Source organism: Capricornis sumatraensis, chromosome 20, assembly GCF_032405125.1.
Source record: "Capricornis sumatraensis isolate serow.1 chromosome 20, serow.2, whole genome shotgun sequence".
Lineage (NCBI taxonomy): Eukaryota > Metazoa > Chordata > Mammalia > Artiodactyla > Bovidae > Capricornis > Capricornis sumatraensis.
In genome coordinates this window covers 61466629-61489112 of record NC_091088.1, presented here as the reverse complement: position 1 = coordinate 61489112, position 22484 = coordinate 61466629, and the positions used below count along the sequence as shown (strand labels likewise).

The following is a 22484-nucleotide window of genomic DNA, read 5'->3' as shown; positions in this document are numbered from 1 at the left end:
CATTCGTACTGATGAACTGGCAAGAAATGAGTTGGTACTATCACTGACATGCCACATTATTTTTTGGAGGGGTCACTTTGGCAGTTTGGTCACAGTTTAAAATGGGTACCCCACTAAAAAATAAAAATAAAATGGGCACCCCAAAAGACCAGAAACATTCTACATAGCCAATAAGAGACCGACTGAGAAAATGATGACATTCCTCAGGGGAGTACTATGCAGCCATACAAATGGATGAGAGACTTCCCTGGTGGTCCAGAGGTTAAGACTCCATGCTTCCAACACAGCAGGTGTGGGTTTGATCCCTGACCCAGGAGTTATTAAGATCCCACATACCTTGCAGCCAAAAGCTCAAAACATAAAACAGAAGCGATACTGTAACAAATTCAATAAAGACTTATTTTTTAAAAAAAGGATAGAAGGTTTTTTGTCCTGGTATAACCTGCAAGATACATTGTCAGATAAAAAAAGTAATCTACAGAATAAGGCAGAGTAAGTTCTAGAGACCTTCTGTAGAACAAAGCACCTGTGATTACTGACACTCTACCATGCACTGTAATTTAAGAGGGCAGATCTGTTGAAGGGTCCTTACCACACATACACGTAACACAGAGAAAACTGAAGGGACACAGAAAACTCCTGGAGGGGACGAGTGCCTGCTACCTTGTCGTGATTCTTTCCCAAGTGTATGCTCATATCCAAACTCAATCATACCTCCATAAAGCTGCTTATAAAAATATAAAGCAAGCTGCCACTGGCTAGAAGAGCCAGAAAATGAATATGTTTCTGTTGCTTCTACCTGCTAGTCCAGATTGCCAAAGAACACACAAGAAATCGGTTGCTCGTCTCCAGAGAGGGCTTGGGAGAGACCGTGCATTGGGTTGATTTGGAGGCCTCTAAAAGTGTGAACCACGGGAGGCTTTATTATGCAAAAAATAAGTTGCATTTCTTATAAGTGAAGTGAATAAAAATAGAATTGGCATACACCTCATTTTGGAAATTCTCCACTTGGAAATATATCACACGGGAATCCCTGAACAGGAACTCCCTGGCTGTCCAGTGATTAACACAGCTCGCTTCCACTGCAGGGGGCACAAGGTTGATCCCTGGTCAGAGAATTAAGATCCTGCATGCCCCAGGGTGTGGCCAAAAAAAAAAAAAAAGAAAGGAATGCCTATACAAATGAAGGGGAAGAGATACAAGTTCATGCTGATTCTCTGAGGCATTTTTTATAATAGTAGAAAACTATACAGCTACCCAGCTGCCGCGAAGAATGTGGCAAAGAGCCTCAAAGACAGCCCCCGTGACCCCCACCTCCTAGTATTATAATCCTTTTATTGTCCTCTCAGCCTCACTGTGGGCTCGACCTAGCAACTGTTCTAATGAACGCAATACAGCAAAAGTGATAAGGCTCTAACTTCCACTACTGGATTACAGAAAAAAACTGTGGCTCCCACCTTGGGCGTCCTGTGAAAAGGACTGCAAGGTGAGGGACCGAGTGAGACCTCCAGCCAAGAGCAAGCAAGGAGCTGCGGCGCTGTGTCCAGGCGAAGGCAAAAAACAACATCCTACCCCCAGGCATGTGAACGAGCTTGGAAGTGGGCCCTCCCCCAGTGGAGCCTTCAGATGAGACTGCAGCCCCAGCTTGACTGCCACCTCGAGAGACCTTGAGCAAGAGGCACTAGCCAAGCTGGGCCTGGATTCCTGATCCAGACAAACTGTGAGACAGTAAATGCTATTGTTTTAAGCCCTGGAATGGTTACATCAACAGTCAGTTTATGCAGACTGGATGGTCTGTGGGATTGGAATGTGTCCACTTAATGGACCAGGGGAAGCAACCATTTACCAACAGGACACAGAGTTACTTGTAGTGAATGATGTGGAGGAATGGCCATGATTCAAGCGGGGTGGGGAGGCGGAGACAAGATAAAGAACATACAGAAACTGACCTCGTTTACACAAAACATTTAAGGAACCATCAATGTGTGTCTACAACCATAAGCATATAAACCCAAACACCAAACCCATAAACCTGCCTTCGAGGAATACTTCACTGTTCTACACTTCAGTGGTTTTTTTCATCTTTATGAAACTAGATTCTTATGTAACTCAATAGAATTTTAAGGTCAATTTTCTTAAAAGCCCAAACTGATGGGAAAATATTAGTGAGTTTTATGTACCTTTAGACAAATATGTTTTTTAGAGAGTGTCATTTTTCTCATAAACTTTCTTCATAGAAGTAGGAGGTGGGCAGTCTCTCACCCAAGACAGGTATCTAACCATGAACGAGTCAGTGATCTAGTTTTTGTTATTTTTTTTAATGTTCTACCACTTTTGCCAGATCTGTTCCTGTGGAAGAGTTCTCATCAGTTTCTCATCAGTTCCCCAGTCTTGCTTCCAGCCCTACATGCCTGGCCCCAAAACCAAACTGGTCAGAAATGAAATGTTTCTAACCAGTCACTCACCCGAATTACAGCCGTCATGGATGCCCTGGTGGTTCTGACAAGCAGCATGCATTTTTAGACCCCGTTCTGCCCTCTAGGAGCATATTTTGAACAGTGATGGCAACCGTGGCTAACGGCAGCTCTCCTTCAAAGGCTGAATCCTGCAGAAATCACTTCTAGCCACCTGGGGTCAGAGATTCAGAGAGGCATGGGGACCTGCCTAAAGCCACACAGCCCATTGGTACAGAAGCTGCAGTCTCAACCCTGATGTTTAAGGCCTGGGCTACATCTACACTGCAGCAGCTTTAACAATACCTCATGCTCAGAGAAAAACTTTCCGGAAAGACCTGCTGTCTTGGTGTTGGCTGGCTCTGAGAGGCTGTTGTCTACACTTGGGCTGTGAAATGTGGAGGTGAGTGCTGTGTGGGTAGATCTCCTCTCTCTGGGCTTCCTTCTCATCTGGGGTACGGTATGGGGTGATGACACGGGAATAGTCCCTTCAGTTCACCTAACTGGGTGCTGAGGTCAGGGGCCTCCAGTGACTGGGAACAGCCACTGGTTTGTTTGATCAATTTGTCCCAGCAGGACTTGAGGAGTGTCTGTGTTTGTCCACGGGGCAATGTCCACCCTGGTGGGAACAGCATGGCCTGTGTCCTGCTAGCCCTCCCTTTTGATGGCTTTGGACACAAGTCGATCACTCTCTCCTTGAAAACGCTTGTCTTCCAGAACACACCTGCCTGCTCCTCCTGTCTCCCGGCCCCTCCCCAGCCCTCACATGTGGGTCCTCCTCTGGCCTCTGGCCTTGTCCTCGCGTCTTCTTCTTCCAGAGGTCGCAAAATGGCAGCCCGGCGGCCTCGAGACTCACCAGCGGATTTTGTTTGGTCCTCACAGTGTTTTTTTGTTTTTTGTTTTTTTGGTTTTAATTTGAATGCCATGAGGTGGGGCAAGCACTCCCCAAGTTCGCCACAGTCCCCATCAATCCCTGTCATCTTACACCCGTCCATGTCACCCATTTCCATCACCTGCCTGGCCCCTGGAGCCATCTGAACTTTCGAGAACCCCTGCGACACACGCCGCCTGGGAGACCTCGTCCGCTTTCCCTCCTTCGACTTCTTGTCTGCATCAGAGTTGCCGAGGGAGCTTGCGCTTGATGCTGAAGCCCAGCCTCCCTCCCTCCCCCGATGGGAGTATTCGCTTCCACAGTTCTAGAAGACTCTAGGGCAGGGATCGTAAACTCAAATGCCTGCAGGAGCCAGGTGGGCCACATAAATGAGTGAACTCGCCAGGTATAAGAAAAGTCGACGGCCAGAAATATAATCAAATGGAATCTTTACTGAACGCTGGTGAATGCATGGAACATAATACAAACAGATATGGTACTGGAGTTTATCTTTCAAATCCAAATTGAAAAAATACAAATTGAAAAATAGAAATATTTAATTACTAAATTTTTTTGTTTTCTCTTTCGTAATTCTTCTGCTCCCTGGACTATGAAGCCGGGGGGTGGGCCTCATCCATGCCACCCCCGGATGTCAAGGGTGGGACTGGTGGCTGAGAACTCGACCTGGACTCCTGAAGCTGGGGGCAGCATTGAACTTGATTTCAGTTGTGTAACGGAAAACGGCTGCTCAGAAGTGTGGGCGCTTCCAGACACGGGATTCAGGCGACTGCTGGAGAGCGGTGAGGGCTGTCGTCTTCTGAGGGAGCCCACTGGGCGACTGGCAGCCCACTGCCCTAGAGCTCAGCGGCTAGTATTTGTGGTCCGTGCTCACACGATCGACAGCAACCAAGAAAAGCAAATGGGGCAGTGTTCGTTCGTTTTCATCCTGTCTGGAGGCCGGGAGCCTTGGGGCACTTTGATCTTTAGCCCCACGAGTTGAGTGGACGCTGTCCAGGCCATGCCCTTCATTTCTGGAGACCACCTGCAGCCATGGAAAGGGAGTCAGAATACTCCCTGCTGACGGCGTCCCCATTTCTGCCTGGACTGGGTGAACATGATCATACATTCAAGTAGCTGTTTGTGAATGTCCTTGGGAGAACAGGTGTTCAGAAGGGTAGGGACTTTGACCCAAAGTCTCTGACCTTCTCAGGGGGACCAAGGTGTGGCTTCTGGCTCACCTGAAATGAGCTAAGTTGATGGACTGCAACAGTTCAGACTGCTTCCACATGTCACAAGGTCGCAGAGCTTCTATAAAACACACTGGGTTAAGTTCATCACCAGCCTGCCCATGGTTAAGGTACAAAACCCTGTCACGGATGCCATGTCGTGTGTTCCACTGACCTCTCACGGCAAAGTCAGTGCCTGGTAATTGATGCGATGACCTGACTTGAGTCTCTGACAATGATGTCCCCTCGGATGCAGGTGACCCGCCTGCATCCCCAGGGACATGGGTGGTTTGATCACCACCGCAGTCTGTAGCTGTGCTTAGGTGTTTAGACCAGCTTTCGTGAAGTGTGTGTTTCTCTTGACACACAGAAAACAAGTCACTTCCCAGGGTCAGGCCTGCCTTGGCACCATGTCACAGCTTTCTTCGGTCACATCGAGATTCTCCACGCCACAAATAAATAAAGCTAACTGGGTGGTGATAGTTCATGAGCAGCGATAGTAAAGGCCACGACTGATCTGACTCGGTCAAGCAACTGGACATGTCGATCTTCAGGTTCCTCTTCCCCTCCCACGAGACGCGGATGCCTGCTGGACTCAGACGACGGTCCAAGCAGACGGGGGTTTCTGTCCGGGGGGCGTCTCTTCGGCTCCCTTATAAACTGGATGTCCGTGGGCTGGAACGCCCGGGTGATTCGTGCCATGTGGTTCCCGAGCCTCGAGCAGCAGCCACGCCGCTGCTCCTGCCGGCTTTCCGAAACCGGCCCTACTGACACTTGAGGCCCTTCTTCAGTTCATTGAGAATTGCATCTCGCGTCTGCTCCGTGTACTGGTCGAAGCTCTTACTGTGCTTGGATTCATAGTGACGCTTCAGGTTGTATTCTTTCAACACAGACACGATTTTTTTGCATATTAAGCACGTAGGCATGCTCTTCACCTCCACAAAGAAATAGGCTCGCTCCCATTTCTCTCGAAACACGTGGCCCTCTCGTTCTCTCTTTCGTTTTGCCACTTTTGGTAGAGACATGGGTACAAGAAAGATTTCACTGTCTCCGAATACTACCCCGGGGACACCAACCGTGCCAGCCCTGTGGCGAAGGCGACAGCCTTCTGCCTCATGGTGGGGGGAGTCAGGAGGGAGTGGTGGGGACTGTGGCGAACCAGAGAGCACACGCCCCGTGCAGAGGGACGGCTCCAGCCCGTTGTTTGCTGGGCGGGAGGGTGGACCCAGGGGAGCCAGATCTTCTGACTTGTCAAGAGAAGACAAGACTACAGATTTTGTGTGTGTATGTGTGGGTGTTTGAGAGAGAGAATCATCCTGATTTTTACAACTAACTCATTAGGGAAAAAAATGCCACATAGCCTAACACAGGGAAGGCCAAACAAAACTCATCTGTAGAGTGGCCCAGGGGCCACCAGATTGCAACCTCTCTTCTGGGAGGGGGTCTGGGCATCTGATCCTAACAGGCATCTCAAACAATGCAGACGCTGGTGGTCCACCTCCAGACCACACTCTGAGCATCACTGCTCCGGGGTCAGTCTGACAACAGACAACTAAGTCTCTGCTCACAGGCCAGAGCAGCTGCCCCTTGGATGTCTCCCTAAGGACAGCCTCAGGCCCCTTGCCTCATTATACCCCAAACCTGTATCTCCTCCTCACATCCCCACCGTGTCTCCCATCACTAAGATGGCCTCACTGTCCACTCTGTCCAAAGCCCCAGAAGCCTGGTCTCTGACTGCTCTTGCCACGAGACCTCTTCCGTTCCTGTGTCTTCAACCACCAAGCACACACGCTGCACTAAGGACACACCCTGGGCTCCCAGCGTGGCCTCAGTCCCTCAGATGTCCCAGACCATCAGCAATCACCACTGGCTCCTTCTCCCGGCTCCTGCCTCAGGAAGGCCCGCCATCTACCAGCACCCAGGCCAGGTCCTGGGGACCACCCTGGACCCCACCCTACACCCACAACTTTTTCCACATGGGCATGCCAGTTTCTGGCCTCACCCCTCCTGCCCCCCAACTCTGGCCACTCCTCTGTGCTCTCCCACCCCACGAACATCACCCTCGGCTCCTCCCTGCCTCCTATCTTGCCCCATCACATCCCGCAGCCCACAGGGGGCTGACACCCAACCGACCCAGGCCTGGCCCCCGGGCCTGGCCTCCTGCAGCCATTCTGCACCCCCTGGACAAGCCTCCAGCTGCTCAGTTTGGAATCTGAGCTCCCTCCCCGCCTCTCCAGGCCCTCCTTTCCCACCAAAGGCTCGTGCTCCCAGAGGCCTCAGCTGACTTGCCCTCTGACCATCCCAGGCTTCCTCCTGCCTCAACACGTTCCTGTCATCTCGGCACCTAGACTGTAACCACCTTCCCTCACGGCCTCGCTGACTGCCGCTCACAGACCCCACCAGCCTGGCTGGCTCACAGGCCTCCTCCGGGCCTGCCTGGTACCCTCTCTACCTCCACAGGTGCTTGTGGTCCTATGACCTCTGCCTATAGCCTCCTCACCTCCTGGAAGCCAGGCTGCACCAGATGGCCTCACTCACCGCTGAGGCCCCGGCCTCACCAGCCTGGGGCCTCAGGGGCGTCTGCTGAAGCGAGAACAAGGGCAGAGGTGTCTCCCCCCATCTCCTCCTGCCCAGTCCTGGGGGATGTCAGTGACGGGAGCCGGGGCGTGTGTTAAAAGGAACTTTATTGGGTGTCGGGGTTCAGATGAGGTCCATGAGGATGTCGTCCTCCATGACGCTGGGCTGCAGGCCCGGCTGAGGGACCGGGCCCCGGGGCCCCCCGCTGAGCAGCATCTGACCTGGGGGGCAGTGGGAAGGGACTGCATCTCCCGGTGGTCCCTGGGGCCCGGGAGGGCCCTGGGCCTGCGTCCTCCCTCTGCCTCTGGAGGCCCGAGGCACAGGGGGGTCCAGGGAGCCCCGAGGGGACCCCAGAGGCGCCTCCTAACCCCACGTGGCCACTGGCTGTCTGCCTCTTGTGAGCCTGTGGGGGCCCATCCCCAGCACAACTCTCCAGCCCTGAGACTTTCCAGCAACCCCAGAGGACACGGAGGCAGGGAGCCGAGGGGAGAGCGCCTGCTGCCTTGGCTCTCGGTGCCCTGGGCCGTACCTCCCAGGGGCCCGTGGAGCCCCCATGAGCCGCAAGGGCCCCCGCTGTTCCTGAGTCCCAGGACTTTACTTCCCAGAAGTCACAGGACACTGGGACACTCAGCCCAAGCCCCGGGCCTCCCCCGAACCCCCTTACCTGGCAGTGGAGCCCTTGGGGGAAGCTGAGCAGGCCAGGACTGGGCCGGCGGCGGGTGAAGGAGAGGGGGCCCCAGTTGGGGCTGCCCCAGGCCCTGGTGTGGTGGGGGCAGCAGCGCAGGGGCCCCTGGTGGCTGGAGGTGGTGGAGGGAGGCCTGAGGGGGGGGCACCCCAGTCTGGGGCTGGGGGGGCAGAGAAAGTGGCTCAGAGCCCCTGGCAGAGAGCCCCCACCTGCCCCATTCCCTGGTGGAGCCTCTGATTTTCCTTCAAAGGAATCTCAGCAGAAGCCCACGTAAGACGTGTGGGGAAGGGCCAGGCTGACCTCCAATCACCCACTCCCATCAAACCCACCTCCCACCTCCACGAGGAAAGGAATCCAAATGTCAAGCCCAGGACCCCTGGCTCCCATATGACCTCCTCCCTGAATCTCACCGGGGGTGGGTTGAGAAGGAGGCTCCGAAGTTGGGGGTTGGCCCCGGGGTTCTGGGGCCGGAGGAGGGGTCCAGGAGGGGGCGGGCCGGGGGCTGCTCCAGGAGGGCCTTGCGGGGCGCCTGGAGGGGCCGGGGCAGCACCCTGGGGCTGGGGCTGCCCGGCGGCCGCAGAGGCCCCAACGGTACCCTGAGGCTGGGGTTGTGGCGGGCGGAGCTGGAGCTGACGGGAAGAGACAGGGGTGAGGGATGGAGCCCCAGACCCCTCCACCTCTTCAGCAAGGTTAGAATCATGGCATCCTCTGCACATACCCGCCCCCCCGTGGCCCTGTCCTCACCAGGTTCTGTGAGGGTCTTGCCTGGTCCTCCAGAATGGGACCCAGCCCAGGGGGTGCCTGCTGGGTGCCCATCTGTGTGGGGAGAGAGGGAGCAGGTCAGTGGCTGGGCAGGGAGTCCCTGTGCCGTGGAGGGTCTGCGCCCTGAACAGGACCCTGTCAGGAGCTGGGAACGTTTTCCTGGGTGGGGAGGGCGGGGTTGTCTAGGATGTAAACTTTATGCCCCTGGAGAGGGCACTGTGTCTTAGAAATTCAACAAGAATACAAGAAAGATTGCAGCGAAACACAGGGTGAGACTGAACTTGGCAGATGAGGACGTGCCCAGCACTGGAGCCCCAGGAGGGCCCCGGGGGCCCTCCTGTGAGAGCTGGGGCCCAGGAGGGCTGCACAGGCCCCTGGGCGGGGGCGCCGCAGCATCGCTCACCCCACGCTGCTGCTCCAGCTTCTGCTGCTGGACTTGCTTGTGGTTGGTGATGACCTGGCGGATGCCGTTGACAAAGCCGCTCTGGTCGTAGGGGATGAGGCCCATGAAGATCTTCTTCTTGGACGAGTACAGAAGCATGAGCACGCGCACCTCACACGGGGCCGTGTGGGGGAAGTGCACGCAGCCCGCCTGCGGGGAGAGGATCAGAGCCCATCACACCCTGCAGGAGGGAGCTGGGTTTTAGAAGGTTCTAGAAGCCCCACAGGCCAGGCGTGGCCAGCTTTCTGCTCTGAAAGGTGGAGGCGGCTCCAGGTTTGACTTGAGCCTGCTCCAGAGAGCTGGGTGCCCGAAGGAACAGGGTGCACCTGGGACCGCTGCAGATGGCTGGCTGGAGAGCAGAGGAAGCCCCCTCCAATCCTGCCCCCCTCCAAGGGCTCGCAGCTGACAGGGAGGGAATTCAACAGAGCTGACATGGGAAGCGCGTGCTCAGTGGTGGTGGCAGACACCCTGACTGACCAGGGATCCGAGAGGCCCCTGGGGTGCCACACCGCTTCGACCTCAGCGTCTGCAGTGAGACTCGCAGGAAGCGGCGCTCACACCTCAAAGGACAGACCCGGGTACCACGTCCGCCATCCTGCGCGGGACTGGATACACAGGAAGTGACCAGGAACCATCTCACTAGCGTGCCCAGGGAATGCTAGTGAAGGTGAAGCAAGGCCCTAACACGCGAGGCTTCTGGGAGAGGGGCTCTTAGGGGAGGAGGAGCTGACGAGCTTACGGAACCGGTGGAACCTCGGCCAAGCCTGTCTCGCTTTCTCAGGCGAGGCAGACCCTGCTAGCTGCTTAACGTCTGCCCCTCTCCGTGTGTAGAGAACCCCGATTCCATTTGGATGGCAGCACGTCTGGGCCCCAGGGCACTCACTGGTGCCTGCTCCCCTGCAGTCTCCTTATCCCTACGGGTGGCCCAGGGGCCCGGGTCTGGCCCAAGATGTGAAAGGAAGCCTGCTTGCATGTGTGGGAACGTGTTTTCCTAAAGGGGAAGTACAGGCTGATAACACACCTCCTTTTTGCCCTCCTACATTAAGTCAGACAGGATTCCTTGAGCTTCAGGAACCATCTCACAGTCATGAGAGAGAAACAAGGGAGCCCCAGAGATCCTGGCCCTGATGTCAAGGGGCTACAGACCTAGCCCTGAGAGTGCCCTCCTCTGGGCATCCTGTTACACGTCACAAATGAATGCCTGCTTGTACCCGGCTCTCAGAACCCAGATGCCACGCTGTGAGGGAGCCCGAGCCACACGAGGAGGCACTCGGATGACCAGGCGCAGCTGAACCCCAGCTGACAGGCAGCACCATGAGAGAGGGCCATCTTGATTTCCAGCCCAGACGAGCTTTCAGATGAGCACAGTCTTAGCTGCTATCTGATGGCAAGCCCATCAAAGACCCCAAGCAAGACTAGCCCAGCTGAGCCCAGCAGACCCACACAAGACTGCGAGAAACAATAAACTGCTGGTCCAAGCCTTCACCCCAAGCACCTATCTGTTCTAAAAACTCTGCCGGTTGGTGTGCCGTTACTTGCAGTTGGAGGCATTCTTAATTCTCAGGATTGCCTTCTTTGGAGAATTTTCCTGAAGGTTCCATGAGGTAACCTATGAGGAGTCCCCTCTCCTGAAAAAGAGCTAGGTTCACAGAATGGACTCAGTAACTGGTTCTGGTCCTATTTAGAGACCCTCCCTTAGTGCTATGAGCTGAATGGTATCCTCCAAAAACACATGTTGAAGTTCCAGACCATGGCACCTGGGAATGGGACCTTATTGACAATAGGGTGCTTGCGGAGGTAACAAGTTAGGATGAGGTCATTCGAGTGGGCCCCAATCCAAATGACAGGCATCCCCATAAGCAGACAGACGCACACCAGGAAGAGAATGCCACGTGAAGACACACAGAGCGAGGACGGCCACGTGACGACGAGAACAGGAGCCTGGACTAGGCTGTCTAAGGCCAAGCCCACCTGGGGCTGCCACCCGAAGGAGGCGAAGAGGGGTCTTCCGCCTGAGCCTCCAGAGCACGCAGCCCTGCTGACACCCTGATTTTGACCATGGCTCTCTTTTCTAGGAGCACGAGAGAATGCACGTCTGCTGCTCTTGGCCCCAGGAAGCCGTGACACCCCACAAACCCCTCAGAGCCCAGCGCTTTCTCCAGTGGCTCCTGTCATACCCTGCCACGGTTTTAACGTGAAAGAGACCTCAATCTGGAGCAGAGGTTAGGAGCCCAGCGTTACAAAGGCAGCCCCACCATCCAAAACAGCTCCCTGGGCCCAGGACAGGAAGCCACTGCCCGGCCACCCAACTCACGAAGCCGTTGCCCATGATGCGGTAGAGGCCTTTGAGAGAGTCCAGGTCTTTGTTGGTGAAGTGGAACTGGACCATCCTCGAGTTCCGGAACAAAGGGCCCAGGGTGGTCTGCAGGAGACACCCAGGTCAGCAGGCGTGTGGAGCGGGGAGTGAGGAGGCATGGACAGAGGCGGGAGGGGCGGGCGGTAACCCGCCACCAGCCACTCACCAGCAGCTGCTGGGGGATGAGCTGCATGATCAGCTTCTGGGGCCACTGCTCCGTTTTCCTGGGATGACATCAGGGGAAGCGTCAGGAGACGCACACCCTGGCTCGCCACCCACCCCATCCCCGGCCACCTACAGGTTCTCGCCATGATTCACGTAGACCTGACAAGGCAGTGACCGGGTCAGCTTGGTGTTGGCATCTACGGAGGCGGGTTTGGGTTTCTAAGGGGGAAAGAAAGGTGTATATGGGTGAGAAGGGCCCTGAACCACCATTCCTTTGACTTTTCCACCCTTCCCGGGAAGCCCCAAAAGCTCAGGATAACCCGCCAGTTTAAGGCCCACAAGCCCTGGGCCCCTTCATCAGACCACCAACCCTGCAATCCTCTGGCCTTCGAATTACACAAATGTGGGCCTCCTCGTCCTGCCCTCAAACCCCACCACCCACTGTCCCCTCCATGCCACGATCTCTTGGGTCCTCCCTGGACCAAGAAACTGAGACTTCTCTTAACCCTGAACTCTGGGCTACACATCCCAAGCTTCCTCGGGACTATCCTGAGGATGTCAAATTCTATGACCCCACGGGCGCTGGTCCAGCCCTGCAGCACACCAGGGCTGGCCGGACAGAGCCACTCACCTCCTGCCACTCAAGGACCCCGCTCCAGGCCAGGAGTTTGTTGGAGACTGACTGCTGCCCGCCAAGGGCTGGGGCCCCAAGCTGGGCCGGGGAAGGGCCGCTCACCCCGCCCGGGGCCACGGTGCCCGCCTGGCAGAGGGGAAAGAGAAGGAAAGGAAACAGGGCAGGGTCAGACCATCTCCTGGGAGGGGCTGTCCTGAGAGGACCAGGTCAACAGGCAGAAGAGGACAAAAGTCCCTTCCTGTGTTCCCCAGGCCCAGAACGCCACTGGGCCGCACCTGGGGCCACAGAGAGTCTAATCCTGTAGGATTCAGGTTCTCTCAAGGACCCTGGACTCCCAGGACCCTTCGGACTCCTCGGAACAGCCTTTACCCGCCCGGAAGTACCCGCCCCATGATTCTGCCCCCAGAATTAGTCTCAGCCTCGCCTGTAGCTCAGGCTCTGTGACCTCCCAAGGACCTCAAATGACAAGACCCATGTGCCCTCGGGCCCTCTTCAGGAAGGCCGACTTCTCCCTGCACTGCTGGCAGCCAGGAGGCAGGCACCTACCATGGACGGTGCCCCGGGCTGTGCAGGGGGTGCCAGGCCTGGGCCTGGGGCCACAGTGGAGACCAGGCTGGGCTGGGAAGCGGGAGGCGGCTTGGGGGCACCAGGGGGCCCTGGGGGCAGCTGGGTGGCCTGGGTCTGGCTGTAGGGGGGACCCACTCCTGGAGTGGCTTGCTGAAGAGGGTTGATGGGCGAGACTGTGGGAGAGACCAAGAGAAACGGTGTGGGCGGGGGTGCGGAGACCTGGCTGCCCGAACCCAGGTCCCTGCCGGTACTCACAGCGAGGGCCCAGCCCTGCCTTCTGGTTCTTGGCTGCCTCCACGGCGTTCTGGGCAGCCACCTGCGCTGCACTCAGGTTCCCGGGGACCTGGCAACAGAGGGGACGGGCTGCTGAGGACCATCCTCCCCAGCTCCAAAATCCTAAGAGGACGTGACTCCTCAAGAGTCCCACCCTCCAGGTGTCTCAGGGGACACTCCCCTAACCCCCAAGGCTTAACAATTCCAACCAGGTCTCTGGCAAGGGGCCAGGGTTTCCGCCAAGCCCCAGGAGCACGTCCCTCCCCTGGCAACATCCATACCTGGTACTGCTGGGGGACCGGTGGCAGAGGCTGCTGGGGGGCTGTTGAGAGTGTGGCGCCCGCAGGCGCGGCTGGAGGCAGGGGCACAGGCTGCTTGGGCTGGAGGGGGCCTGGGGCTGAGCCACCCCCAACTGAGCACCAAGGATGATCGGTTGAGCCCATTAAGGGGATTGAGACATGAAGAACATCCGAGTGAGAGGGAGCTGGGGAGGACACCCCCACCCCTGCCCCCCACCAGCCCCCAGGCTCACCCGGCAGCACAAGCCCCCGCACCAGCACCATGTGCCGTGGGTCCTGGCTCACGTCTGCTGGCGGCTGCAGGGGTTCCAGCATGGCTGGAGGAGCCGCCTTCTCAAACAGTAGCCTCAGGGCAGGCAGCTTCCGGGGGGACACGATGGAGAAGTAGATTCCTCGCTGAACAAGAGGGGACAAGCAGTCAGGACGAAGCCACGGGGCCAAGTCCCCGCCAGGCTCTGGGACAGAAGACCCAAGACCTAGAGTAGCTGCCCTGGGCGATTCTGGGTTGTAGCTCTCCAAACAGAACCCAGCAGGGCTGGCCATGGCGTCTGTGCCCATCCTGAGACCCAGGCCGGCAGCTCCCTCCTCCCTCAGGTCCAGGAGTCGTCACCTCTCCGATCTTCTGCACCAGAGTCTCCGTCGTGCACCCCGAGTACGTGGTGCTCTCGACAGCAGGCAGCAGGTACGGGGGCGAGTTGCAGATAAGGAGGCAGACTCGGTGTGTCTGGCCGCTACCGGGGACAAGGAAAGGTGAGAGGGTGGCAGCAGGGACCCCGAGAAAAGACCCAAGCCAGCAGCAGCAGTGACCAAATCCTCCACCCCACTGGAAGTCAGGAGTGGGGACCCATTTCACAGCTGAGAACGCTGATGCCCAGAGAGCCTCCTGAGTCGCTGGAAGTCACCCAGCCACAGGGAGGGCAGGAGGCACACTCCGAGCCAAATCCCTTTTCGGATGAGGACTCCGAGACAGGGAGTGGGCCAGGGGATACCTCCTGCCTCCTGGCTCCCAGTGCCCGGCACAGATAGCCCACCCAACACCCCACAGGGAGGCCGAGGGTGGAGCCTGTGACCCACCAAACAGGCTACAGGCCAGGTGGACAGATGGGCATGGGCCCCGCACCGGGCACACTCACATCTGCTCCCGCATCTTCTTGAAGTCGTCGAACAGCTGCAGGGCCGTGCTGAGGCCTTCGGCGATGAGGCTGCAGCTCTCGCCACCTCCGCCCATGAACCTGCAGGAGGCAGGCGGTCAGCCCCTGGGGTGCCCAGGGCTGCCACCCCCCAGGCCACCTGGGAGGGGCCCACACTTGGGCCGACCCTGTCCGCAGTCTGTGCCCCTCAGGATGGGGACACTCAGAGTGCTCCGCCCTGGCCCCAGTGCTGGCACAAGGACAGATGTTCGTCATCTCCTAAGAGGGAGTCCCTCTAGCAAGAGGCCCCATCAGAGCACAGAACAGAGAAAGGACCCGGGACACTAAGCCCAGGAGCCTATGCTGAGGCCCAGTCCCCATGTCTGCCCAGCCTTCCCCTACCTTCCCAGCCTGCTGTGGGGCCTCCTCTGCCCTCCCACCTTTAGGAGTGAAACTGCATCCTTCAAAAACATGCCGAAGTCCTGATACCCCCACCACCACAGGATGTGACTGGATTTGGAAACAGGGTCTTTACAGAGGTGAACAGACCATGATGAGGTCGGCAGGGTGGCCTGAACCCAACATGACCAGTGTCCTTATAAGGCGACATGCTCAGAGGAAAAGGAACATGGATGTGATGAGAGGGGGCAGACACCACATGGAGATAAGAGGAGCACCGCACAGGCCAAGGGACGTCTGGGCGACCGGAAGCTGGAAGAGGCAAGGAAGGACGACCCTCCCCTACATGCTCCAGAGGGAGCAGGGCACCCCCCCACCCCCCCCGTCATCTCACACTCCTGGACCCAGAACTGAGGGATGGTAACCTGCTGTGGCTGTAAGCCACCTTGTTTCCAGTACTCTGCTCCAGCAGCCCCAGGAAACTATGACACACAAACTCGGTCTCTCCTCCACCTGATCCACAGAGGGGTCACCGGTGTCCGTCCCTGTGGGGTGGGTGGCAGGCCTCTGCCAGACGGCAGCTGCTACCACCATAACTCTCTGGGTCACGCGGTGGCAAGGCTGACCCTTTGCCACAAGGGACATCTGTGCAGACTGGACCCTGCAGCTCTGCACCACGGCCCCCATGTCTGTGTCTGCACCTGTCTCCCCCACCAGGCATGGATGAGGTCTGGACTGTTCTTGTCCCAGCCACACACACCCTGCCCCCTCAGTATGGCACAGGGGAGGGCTTGGAACTGTGTGTTACATAAACAAACGGCTTCAAATCCAACCTTGGTCATCAAGAACAGAGCCAAGCCTGCCCCGCCCTGGGCCCTGCCCACCTTCCCGCTCCATCACTCCCTGGGTGTGTCCGAGAAGGTCTTGGATGCCCCTGGAGTCTGTCATCTGCCACACACCCAGGTCTCTGCCTGTGTTATCCACCCCAGTGGAAACCCTGCATACCTATCCCGACTCCCAGCCCCGTGTCATCCTCCTGCAGGAAGCCCTCCCCACCCGCCACATGAATTTAAGGCTCACCCTTGATCACATCACATGTCCCCCAATACTGTGACTGTCACGCTTCCTCCTACAGCCCCAAGAAAGCGCAGCCCTCAGTGAGACTTCAGCCGGCTCTATGATGTGCCCGAGGACACACAGGCTCTGGGAAGTGCCTTCTGAATAAGTGCGCCCCCAACACGTGGCCCCTCCGTGCTCTACCTGGACTCTTCCCCAGTGTAGATTTCGGTCCTCTGCCCCCACACTCAGGGTGCTCAGCCCACACTGCTCCCCCTCCCCACCATGCACTCCCCAGACCTCCTTCTCCTCCTCACCATTGAGACTCTGGTTTACACAGGAATCTTAATGCCACAGAGCTGGGGCAGAGGCCAATGAATCAACCAACCCTGGATCCACCCTAGTGCCAACTGCTGGTGCTGGAAGAAATCAAGCCATCTTCCCGGCCGGGCTAAGGGTAGGGGTGAGGGGTAGGGGGAGAGACAGGAAGCAGCTGCTGCAGGCATGCAGGGTCTTCTCTTAAGAGGGATGAAAATGTTCCAGAACTACACAGAAAAGACGGCTGCACATTTTAAATGTACTAAATGCCACTGACTTGCCCACTTGAAAATAACTGCTTGTGTTATTGAGGGAATTTCACCTCAATTTAAAAAAAATAATAATTTGAAGGAAAGTAAGATTGACTGACCACTCTGAGAGCCTAGAGTTTTTTTATTCTTAATGAATATCAAACGTAAGCCATCTGTTACCAACTCAGAGAAAGACACAAAACAAATATTTTGTCTAGACAAAAACTTAAAACTGGGGGGCACAAAAAAATATATATGGCCAGTTGGGAAGTAGGTTTTTAATTATCAAAAAATTTCAAATAAATCCCTCAGATTACAAACAGAAAGTGAAACTGAAAAGTGAAAGTGTCCTGGGAGATACAGATGGGCTCTGACTCACCGCTTCCTTATCCTCACACCCTGCCTCGATTGTTCCTCCTGAGGTCATGCCCCTGAGTCCTTGTCACTCACTTTCACAGGCGAAGGGGCCCCACCCCTGGAGCCCCCCAGAGGAACTAGTCAAAATGAATGAATGTGAACCGCAGCCAGCCCTGACCAATGACTGCTGCAACCTGTCACCCCAAGGAAACACCAGTTCCAGAGGGCCAGAACACTGCTTGCCTTCTGCCCCCTCAGTGCCTGAAACAATCTGCCCCACAGGTTGTCTGCTGAATAAATGAATGCACAAACCAGTGAACAAATGAAGGCACAATGCTGTGGGGAAGACACCTGGGCTGTCCCTTCTGATGCTGTGTCACTAGCTGTTGGGGGTGGGGGAACCGCCTTGCTCGTCAGACAGGAAATGTAACATCAGAAATGAATCTTGTTCTTTCCCTGCCGCCGTGGAGCTGCGAGGAGGCGGAGGCTCGGGTGCATTCAAGATTCGGCTCCACCCGTAACCCACCGCCATGGCCGAGGAAGGCATTGCTGCTGGAGGTGTAATGGACGTTAATACTGCTCTGCAAGAGGTGCTGAAGACCGCCCTCATCCACGATGGCTTAGCACGTGGAATTCGCGAAGCTGCGCAAGCTTTAGACAAGCGCCAAGCCCATCTATGTGTGCTTGCATCCAACTGTGATGAACCTATGTATGTCAAGTTGGTGGAGGCCCTTTGTGCTGAGCATCAAATCAACCTGATTAAGGTTGATGACAACAAGAAACTAGGGGAATGGGTAGGCCTCTGTAAAACTGACAGAGAGGGAAAACCCCGTAAAGTGGTTGGTGGCAGTTGTGTGGTGGTTAAGGACTATGGCAAAGAATCTCAGGCCAAGGATGTCATCGAGGAGTACTTCAAATGCAAGAAATGATGAAATAAAAAATTGAGTTCTTGTTTTCAAAAAAAGAAAGAAATGAATCTCCTCAAAGCAAGGACTTTCCCAAAAATCACACTGCCTGCTTTGTACTGTAAATAATGGATGTTCCTGGAGAAGATAAGATTTCTCCATGTGAACAAAACTTGCTGACTTTCTTTGTGATCTCTGTTACAGACTTCCCCAGAACGTCACAGAAACTGAATTTAGATGGTTACATAGGACCTGATAAAACAGTGATGACTCTGAATATTCAATAATGGCTTAGAATGTTTGGGTGGATTGGCTGATTGGGAGGATTCTGGTGAACAGGCAGCACACAAAGCTTTCTTTTTTGGTTAAACAGGCAGTGCATTCTAAGCTGGTTAAGGGAGAGGGTGAATATGGGATGGAAGTGTTCAGAAAATACTTCCCTCTTATCTTCCTAGTGCCCCTGACATTTTAGACAAGAGGGTTTCACTATTTCTCCTGACACCCATCAGAAGGTTCACTTTCCTGGTGATTCTCTTCCTTACAGCTTTCACTTGTTTATTTATTCAGCAAAGGTCTCCCGTCTCAGGCCCCTGCTGGAGGCAAACAGCAGGAGAGACACCCAAGGCCTGGACAGTCACAGTCCAGAGGTGTGGAGCTCTGTAACAGGGCAACAGCTGAGAGCAATGGGGGCAGAGGAGAGAGCAACTGACTGCTTGCTGGAATCAGGGAAAGGACGTTTGCGTTGGCCCTTGATGTTTATGTAGGCGTTTACCAGGGAGAACCAGAGGATGAAGGACATTCTGGACATTCGTTCGTTCACTTGTTCTACAAAGTTTTCCTTAGGGCTCTTTCATGCCAGGCCCTGTGATGGGTGCTAGAAACTTGAGGGACATCAGACTTGGACTTGAACCTCAAGGAGCCCCCATTCCACATTATTCAAGTCTCACCACAATCTATTCCAGAGGTTCTCGACTGGGGTGGATTCTGTCCCCAAAGGGCCATCTGACAATGTTTGGAGACATTTTTGTTTTTATTGTTTATCACACTGGGGAGGAAGGAGACCACTGGCATTTGGGAGGAAGGAGCCAAGGATGCTACTGAACTCCTTACAACATACAGGAATGCCCTCCACCCCTCTACAATGTACATACAATAATCATTTGGCCCAAAGGGTCAACAGTGCTGAGGTTGAGAAACCCTGCTCTGCCCTGACCATGAATTCTAACAACCGTAAGGGGGGAAAGTGAATGTGCAGCGCCCGGTCTAGCACATGAAGCCTGAAACAAACCAAGTGTTCAACAAACATTTGCTGCAGGGGCGAAAGAAGATAACAGAAGCCCACGAATCCGGTTGTTTAATGGACTCTGACCAGACCCTGAGCTGAACACAGTATGAAGATTAGCTTCTGTGACCCTTCTCTGAGTGCTGATATGGACTATCATTATCCCTCTGCAGACCAAGAAACCAAAACACAAGAGAACAGCAAAAGCTGAGGGAGCACTTAATCGTGTCAGGCACGGTTCTCAACAGTCATCAACTCGTTTGATTCCCAAAGTCCCCTATAGTGTCACCGGAACTAGATCGCCGATGAGCACCATCTCCTGGTATTCATGCCCCCTCCAACACTGAACAGAACTGACTTGTATACTAAACAGAATGTGACACAAATGATGGCGTGTGACTTCTAAGATTTGATTATAAAAAGCTCTGTGGTCTCCTTTTGCTCCTTCTGTTGGATTGCTCAGGCTGAGGAAGGCCAGCTGCCATGTTGGGAGGACACTCAAGCAGCCCCATGGAGAGATATCTTAGGAATAACAGCTAGCAAGGAACTGAGGCCTCTGGCCAACAGCCACAGGGTTAGCCGCCTTGGAAATGGATCCTCTGGTCCCGATCAAACAGTCAGATGACTGCGGTCCCAGCTCATCTGACTGAAATCCCACAAGAGACCGTGAGTGAGAACCATCCATCAAAGCCACCCCTGAATTCCTTACTTAAGGAAACAAGCCACTAAATTAGTTTTTTTTTTTTTTTTTTGGCTGTGCCCCTCAGCATGTGGGGTCTTAGTTTCCCCACCAAGGATCAGACCCATGTCCCTTGCAGTGGAAGCACAGAGTCCCAACTGCTGGACCATCAGAGAATTTCCAAGTCACTAAGCTTTAATCTGTTTTCCCAACACTGGATAAGTAACAGGATGACTATAAGTACTATTACCGTTCCCCTTTTAGAGATGAATTCTATTAGACACAGAGAACAGCGGTTCATGGGTCTGGGAGTCCTGTTGTGGTAGAGCTGAAAAGTGGTCCCAGGCTGTCTGCACCTGCAGTGTAAACTATCAAAATTTACTCCAAAGCACAGAGGCTTAGCCCCACCCCTCTTGCACTCAAGCTTCAGTGCCCCTGGTAGGAAAAAGAAGGGCTAGAGTAGACAAGAGAAGCAACAGACAGAAAGGAGAAGAGTATATGAGGAGTAGGACGGGGGTGCTAGGCTTCCCTAGGCCTCCTTGACCAGGAAATTCTTTCTACTTCCAAGCCAGACAGCAACATCAGCTAAGCATACAGAACCGACCACTGAAGTGACCTAGGGACAAAACCACAACCCCCATCGCAGCCCTTTTTAGCAACCAATGTGAGGGGCTGGATCCGGCAGCTCAAATCCACGCCACCATTCCTCTGCCGTCCCTCCCAGGTTCCCCCAACCCTTCCGGAAGCCGAGAAAAGAGCTCACTTAATGCCATCGAGCCAGGTGACAAACTCATAGGCGCTGCTGGTGGGAGCGTGACATTGTACGTAGGACTCTGGAGCGCAGTCCACCGTGTTGAACACCACGAGGCTGTACTGGGTGCCCCCATACTGGGAGGGGAGGACAGGAGAACTTTTCATCTGGGACCCAGCTCCTTTTTCCCTCAGGAGAATCGGAGCTCCCAACCCCTCCTCCCTCGGGCCCGGGGGTCCGGACCCCAGCACTCCCACCTCAGACCCTCTCCCTTCGGGCCCAGCACCTGAGCCTCCTCCCCTCTAGGACCCAGAAGTCCGGACCCCAGTCCCTTCTCCCTCGGATCCGGGGGTCCGGACCCCGGTACTCCCACCTCAGACCCAGGACCCGAGCCCTTCCCGCCTCAGACCCAAGACCTGAGCCTGCTCCCCTCTCGGACCCAGAAGTCCGGACCCCAGTCCCTCCGCCCTCAGACCCAGGACCCGAGCCCCATTCTCCTGGAAACCAGAGTCCAGACCCCAGCTCCTCCCCGCTCGGACCCGCAAATCCCGACCCCAGCCCCTCGGACCCAGGTGTCCAAACCCCAGCCCCTCCCGCCTCCGACCCCGGAGTCCGGACCCGAGCCCTCCCACCTCGGGCCCAGGGTCCAGGTACCGCCCCCTCCTCCCGCAGACCCAGTCCGGACTCCCATCTTCCCTCAAACTCCAGAGTTCCTAGACTCACGTCTCCCCCGAAGTCCGTCTCGGCAGGAGGGCCGCCATTAAAATACCTGTGAAGGTCGGAAGTGAAAGGTCGGGGTGAGGAGAGAGTGTGGAAAACTAAACTCGGAGGGCGGGGTTGGGGCCGCGGAAACGGCACTCACTCTATGGCCGGGAGCAGGTAGTGCTTGCGGAGCCCCTCGAAGTAGGGCCCCAGATTAGCCGTGCCCTCAATTACAAACACCACGTCAGCCACGAGGCCCCCGGCGCGGGCCGGGCCCTCCGACCCGGGGACCATGCCCCGCGCCGCAGATGCCGCCGTCGCCGCCACCGCCGCTGCCGCCGCCGCCGCCGCCTCAGACACCGCGGGCTGAGCGGAAGTGCGCCTGCGCCGCGCGCGCCCCCGCGCAGGACGGCCTCTCGGCGCTGGCGGCGCGCTGGCGGCCATGTTTGTGCGGGGCGCCCAGGGCGGGTGGGTTTATCTCCATCCTCCTTCGCACGCAGTGTGTGCGACTCAAAAAGGACCTAGAGAACTCCTTCGGGGACCAGAGGTGGAAGCTTGAATTATTTGCAGAACTTTCGAGGGCGAAATATACTGAAAGCGGCGCGTCAGACGCCATTTTTGAGGGGGGGCGACCTTCCAACACCGGTTTCAATGGAAGGGCCAGGAGACCTGGTTGCTATGCAACGCATACGCTGCCCTTGTTTTCCTCAAAAGACAGATTAGGTTTCTAGTTAAGTTCTTACTGGTTCTTGGGGGATGGGGGTGGGTGGGTAGTGTGAAGGGTCCAATCACAACGTCTGAAACGGGGTTACTAGGCAACGCTTTAAGGTGGCAATCAACTCTGAAAGGAGTGCAGCTGTTTTTTCCCCACTAAAAGAAGCCGAACTCTAACCCGAGTGGAGGTTGCTAAGCAACACCTGATAGTTGTTTTCTGGGAGAAGAGCCAGAAACTGGCCTAGGACATGAATACATTCCAGGTGGATTAAAAATGTAAATATAACAAATGAAACCATAACACTGTATAATCCTGAAGACTGGGGAAGAGTTTCTTATCATTACAGCAAAGCCAGAGCACGGAAAATATTGAACTGTTTGTCCGCAGAAGACTTCATAAACCAAGCTGAAAACGATACGGTAAACTGCGGAAGTCACTGTAACATGTGTTGACAGAAATTTACTACCCAAATACGTATTACAAAAACTTAGGAAAACAGAAATACTTTTTTTTTTTTAATTGGGGAGGAAACTAAGCAGGTTTTTCCCGTACGCAAAAACATATTGAAAGTCGCTCATATGCACAAGTTAATAAGTGCTAACAGGGTCCAGTGATATGTCATTTTATCT

At 55.4% G+C, this 22484-nt stretch overlaps 1 protein-coding gene across 3 annotated transcripts; it reads right to left on the bottom strand.

The window, feature by feature from the left end:
* Nucleotides 1-3799: 3799 nt before the first annotated feature.
* Nucleotides 3800-21434, bottom strand: MED25 (mediator complex subunit 25). Of its 3 annotated transcripts, none has more exons than XM_068992609.1 (18): nt 21301-21434; nt 21162-21207; nt 20451-20575; nt 14444-14542; nt 13921-14041; nt 13544-13706; nt 13293-13423; nt 12994-13081; nt 12718-12911; nt 12169-12297; nt 11671-11756; nt 11539-11596; nt 11331-11438; nt 8978-9166; nt 8557-8628; nt 8223-8441; nt 7792-7972; nt 3800-5559 (listed from the first exon to the last, which is right to left on the bottom strand). In XM_068992609.1, the coding sequence occupies exons 1-18, from the start codon at nt 21432-21434 to the stop codon at nt 5315-5317; spliced, it is 2388 nt and encodes a 795-aa protein (XP_068848710.1). In that variant the 3' UTR covers nt 3800-5314. The 3 variants fall into 3 exon arrangements, with proteins under 3 accessions (XP_068848710.1, XP_068848712.1, XP_068848711.1); XM_068992610.1 differs by lacking the exon at nt 3800-5559 and adding an exon at nt 7230-7348; XM_068992611.1 differs by lacking the exon at nt 20451-20575 and having other exon boundaries at nt 21301-21427.
* Between the last annotated feature and the right edge of the window lie 1050 nt (nt 21435-22484).

What these genes read in the sequence shown, in the direction of transcription:
- MED25 (XM_068992609.1), bottom strand. Translation starts at nt 21,434, where the DNA reads ATGGTCCCCGGGTCGGAGGGCCCGGCCCGCGCCGGGGGCCTCGTGGCT. An exon ending in GGCAGGGCTGGGCCCTCGCT is followed by an intron (nt 12,912 to 12,993) that starts GTGAGTACCGGC and finishes TCTCTCCCACAG; the next exon opens with TCTCGCCCATCAACCCTCTT. An exon ending in AGCCCGGGGCACCGTCCATG is followed by an intron (nt 12,298 to 12,717) that starts GTAGGTGCCTGC and finishes CCCCTCTGCCAG; the next exon opens with GCGGGCACCGTGGCCCCGGG.